We start from the raw sequence: 5,101 nt of genomic DNA, 5'->3' as shown, positions 1-5,101 counted from the left end.
AATTAAGGAAATGAAAACTATGAGGACTTAAGTGTTCGTTCTGTGATATGTATGTTTGGACAAGTTTAGGCAAAGAGCAAAACTTTAGAAGTCCTATCGCCAAACCGACAGCATTTTAAAAATGCTAAAGCCAATTCGATTTTCCATCTTCAACATGACCTGCCAAAATTTAGTCCAATCAGGTCTTCGACTCCAATACTCTAGGTTCTTCGAGGTCTATAACCTTAGAGTCATTACTGCCTTCCCTTCACGGCTATCTGGGATGCACAAGCTCCTCTTTTTGATTCCTTCGGTTAGCTTGGGCAACTCTGGTATCAAAACCATGGAAGTTCAACATTGTCCTCACCAACTCTGGAAGATCAAAATCATGTTTCCATTCCCAGTCCTTCCGAGCATTGCTGTCATCAAAGTTCACTGGCCAACTGTCCGCTAGGAAAAGATACGAAGAGTAGCTTAAGTTTTCCAGGCTCTGGAGTTGCAAAAAGGTCTCCAACATTTTATATAAAGGTCTATCATATGAGGTACCACAAGAGGAATTTCTGCTTTCAAATGACCCCTTTGAGCAGACCAGAGCAGTTGCTATGCACATATATAGTCTCCTTATTAGATCAGAAGATTGTACTGCATATCTGCTGTCAGGCACCGTGAGTTGTCACATAGTATTAAAATCGCAAGCAAACTCATAAGGTAGGAATTTTATGTTCATGTGATGCTCGGGCCACAGAGTTGCACAGTCACAGCATTTAAAAAAAACCAGGGCTGTTTTCATTTTATTTCCACTTGTTTTATGTTTAAACTGTAAAATGCCGACAAGCTATTTATTTGAAATGAAACTATCCCACCCACGTTAGATAGCATTTCCCAAAATTGCAGCATCTGCGGACTTTGGCTCAACAGATCCTTCTCCAGAATGTGTCAAGACCCTTGAGAAGGCGTCATGCTCTTCTTATACCCCACAGTTTATGTCGAGGGACTCGCAGCACAGACTGAAGCCTAATTTGGGTTTTGAGGGGTTCGCAATGATGTACCGACCTATGGCCTGCCGCACAGAATCCACGTTGTAGGTGATCTGGAATGCCGGTACGTGCCTGAGAACCTCCTGGGCCAGTTCCTCGGGGGAGAAGCTCATGGCATTGACGTTGTAGGTCCTCATGGAGAGGGATGCCACCGGGGCCTCCATGACTTCCAGGGTGGCTCTGAGGCAGTCATCGAGCTACATCATAGGGAGCCTCGTGCTAGGTTTCAGGTTGCACTCGAACTTGCCATTCTTTACAGCATCGTGGAAAATCTGCACTGCATAGTCTGAAAGAGAATCCTGTCTGTGGGTCTTCTTAGAACAAAATTGTGAACAAACCTTATAGATTAAGGCAGTGGTTCTCAAACATCTTAGTCTCAAAACATCTTTATGCTCTTAAAAAAAAACAATGGGGACCCCCCAAAGAGGTTCTACTAATGTGAATTATATCGATATTTACTATGTCAGAAATTAACTGAGAATTTTAAAAAATATTATATTTTAAAATTCAATAATAAACTATTTGTCATATGCATGATATTTTTTATGAAAAAGAACATATTTTCCAAACAAAAGATTTAGTGAGAAGAATGGCGTGTTTTATGGTTTGAAAATCTCTTTACTGTTTTAATAAGAGATTAATTAGAGTTCCTTGCCTGCTTCTATATTGTTTGCTGTGCTATCGCACATCACATAGCCTCTGAAAAACTCCATAGTACACTTGAAAAGAGAGCGAAAAGGCAAATGTGTCTTAGTATTGATATGAAAATAGTTTTGACCTCTTGGGTCCCTTGAAAGGGTCTCAAGGATCCCCAGGGATTCCCCGTTCATATTTGGAACAGCACCATATTAAGGCAAAAGCTTTTTAAAAGTAATCAAAACCTCCTTAAAAATCCTTCAGATTTTGTCAAGTATGTTTTATATTATTGTATCTCAGGACCACTCATATCGAAATGATTTCTAATGCAAAAGTCACTGAATATAATGCATGCTTGAGTCCAAACTAATAATAATAATGATAATAATAATAATAATAATAATAATAATAATGCTTATGTTCCTTTTAAACACGCAACGTATAGAGTCCATTTTAAAAGAGATTTCTGTATTAATAAGTAAAGGTTGTATTCAAAGAAAAAGACTATTTCTTATTTGCCGTCTTCCTACATTGTGGGTAACAAATTTGTTCTTCATTCTTATCTGTTTGCTTCCAGCACTGTGGGTGGCTGATCCTGAGATGGATTTACAGCGCCAGCAAAAGCTGCCCTTAGCGAGTGTTAAGTCAATAGGATTCAAGGGGCTTTCTTCGATGCTCGTCCTGGAGAGGATGCAGAAACTCCAGTCGGCATACAGCTAAAGGCATAGAGCTAAAAGCGGCAGATCCATCACCACCTTTCCCTGTTTTGCATACAAGAAAGTCTATCTTACATACAAAAGAGACAGGAAACAACACGTACCAGTTGTTCCTCCGCCAGGTTGGGACAAAAAAAAAGGGAAAATCACTTTTAAAAAGAATCCTTTAAATTGGATAGAGCAATACAAAAAAATAACACCTTTTTCTGAAATAACCATCCCATGCAGTTATATTAAAATTCTCTTAAAGGAAAAGAAGACTCCGGAATTTCTAAGAGTCGCTCATCATTTTTCTTTAATAACCGTTCCACTTTTAATCTTCAAGGAACCATGGTTCTTGGAATACATCAACATGGTAAATAATAAATCCGCCTACAGTATGGATTTCCAACCTTTCCTTGGAAGGGAGTCCCTGCTCATTGTCCTACATGATTCTCCAGCAGCAGGTGCCTACAATGCAGCATTGGAAAGAATACAGGGAAGAACAGTGGGTGACATGAGCGCAACGACCGTGATATATCAGCTGAAGGATCAGACACCAACTCAATTTGCTATAGAATTATAAAGACGAAGAGTATCAAAAAAAACCCAAAAGAACTTTTAAAGTTTTTCATAATACAAAGTTTTAAAATGACCACCAATAACTACTGATATTGGGAGATTGAAAGACTAGTGCAGTATAAAGAAAACGGGCAGCAAATGCCATTTGAGGGGCCTCTAGAAGTGTTGAGTGTCACCATGTGGCTGACGAGCTCTTCTAGAGCTATCGTGCCTGCCTCTTGGCACACACAATCAATTTATGAGCATTTCTGGGGGCTAGAACTGGGGAAGCAGGAAAGTCCCCTCCAAAGATGAATCGGCAGGTGTCTGAGGCAAAAGGAATAGAAAAGGAAACCCTGAGCCATCTCGCTCAGCCATGCGTACTTCTCCCATGAGCTCCGCATGCACCTTGGACGCCCCATAGATCATCCTGGGTCTCTGAATGCAGAGGTCGGGGGTTGGGTTCCGGGGAGAAGTGGGTCCAAAAGCTCCGATTGTGCTGGGCACAAATAACCACAAATTGTGTTCTGAGGCAATGTCCAGAACATTATGCAATTCTGAAACCAACAGACAGTATCACGATCTGAAAAGCCTCTGACTGAAGAACTGGAAAAACTGGTAAACAGGTCATTTTGGGCAAGATTCTGAGACTTACCAGTGATATTTACGGCTCTCGCCAAGGACATGTTTGCTTCTCCAACCACACTGAGCAAAGCACTATAACGAAATAACCAGGTGATGCGGTGGTTGACCACAATCTCATGAAGATTCTTGTAATCCAGAATGTCGAAATAAATAAATGGGCCTATGAGGAACATGGTGAAACCACAGAAGTGAAAACGTTTGGGGTCTGAAGAGCTAGGTGGACCTTTCCCTGTCCCTTGTTGACTTGTGGATTCCATCAGTACCAACAGGGTAACCGAACTGCTCGGATGCCATGTGGAATTTTTCTTATTGAAGATTCACCAACCCCAACCACCCCAAAGTTGATAATAGCTGACACTTATATAGGATTTAGATTTACAGGCACTGTTCTAAGGGTCCTCTCTGTATATTTAGCTCTCACACGGCCTTTAAGGAAACTGAGGCACAGAAAGGTGAAGAACTTGCCAGAACCAAGAAATGTGGCCGCAACCAGGCAACTGGCTCTAGTCGGGGTTGTTACCAACCCCACACACAAAGCGATTGCACTTGCGTAAAATCTGCATATTTTAAAATGAATTAAAAAATGGGGTAAAGAAAACCACCAAAACTGTGGTTTTGAAGAACCGCAAATCATGAGTTCATCACACCTGGTTAGGCTAGAGGTCGAGCCAATTGCGTTCTATGTCAATTTTCCCCACTGACAGCAAATTACCACTCTTCCTCACCATAAGCTGCAAGAAGATGACACTGAACCAGGCAGGACGGGAAGACCTTACGAAAACGATTCTGAGCTAGCAGAAAATTTGACTAGAGGAGTGTGAGATTTTGTGTGTGTGTGTGTGTGTGTGTGTGTGTGTGTGTGTGTGCACAGCAGTTTAAGTACAAGTCTATGCCGAAATATGAAGACTGATTTCTCCAAATCTTTAAAGTTCCTTTTCCTTATCACAGAACTTGATTATGCTTGTTTGCTTTTGAGCCAAGAAGTTAACTAAAAACTCAGAAAGACAAGAATTAATGTTTTTATTCCAAAGATATTACTCCAAATGATATCCAAAGATATCATGCCAAGATTTTCCTCCTTGTTCGGAAGAACTCTCCTGCTCTCATGACACCTGAACAAGCAGCAGAGTTAAATATAGACATATTTCACATTTCAGAACTACTGAGGACGAAAATATGAACTTTTTTTAAGTGATACGACAGTGCCTCAATAACTTCTCTTTCTTTAATTCACAAGCCTGGTTATAAGCTGTTGCACACACCAATTCCATGACCTGCCCTTCCAACTGCGCTTTGAAAATTAAAGATAAAAACAAAAGCAAGGCATAATGATCTCTTACCACTATGGAAGATGTGATCAGAGGGTTTCCTTATGTCAGACAAAAATCACATTGTCCTTCTCATATTGTTTCCTAAAAGGAAAATCAATATACATGAGTTGGGACATCGGGGATATAATCAGTCCTATGAAAAAAACCTTTCAAAGGAACTGTAATTTCCTCTCAGTCTCCAAATCCCTCCTTTTATGCCTTTCCTCCCCCTTGTTCC

General features: G+C 40.6%; 1 protein-coding gene across 1 annotated transcript in view; it reads right to left on the bottom strand.

Annotated features, from left to right (window-relative positions):
• Positions 1 to 253: 253 nt before the first annotated feature.
• Positions 254 to 5,101, bottom strand: part of LOC111739115 (L-threonine 3-dehydrogenase, mitochondrial-like) — a 15,769-nt gene continuing 10,921 nt past the window's right edge. Inside the window, 5 exon segments of the mRNA XM_023530168.1 lie at positions 254 to 429; positions 1,033 to 1,330; positions 2,183 to 2,351; positions 3,186 to 3,465; positions 3,564 to 3,713. Of these exon segments, the coding sequence (XP_023385936.1) occupies positions 254 to 429; positions 1,033 to 1,330; positions 2,183 to 2,351; positions 3,186 to 3,465; positions 3,564 to 3,713 (1,073 nt within the window).

This window comes from Pteropus vampyrus, unplaced genomic scaffold, assembly GCF_000151845.1.
Source record: "Pteropus vampyrus isolate Shadow unplaced genomic scaffold, Pvam_2.0 Scaffold47, whole genome shotgun sequence".
NCBI lineage: Eukaryota > Metazoa > Chordata > Mammalia > Chiroptera > Pteropodidae > Pteropus > Pteropus vampyrus.
Note: the sequence above shows the minus strand (reverse complement) of the source record. Positions and strands in the feature narration are given on the sequence as shown.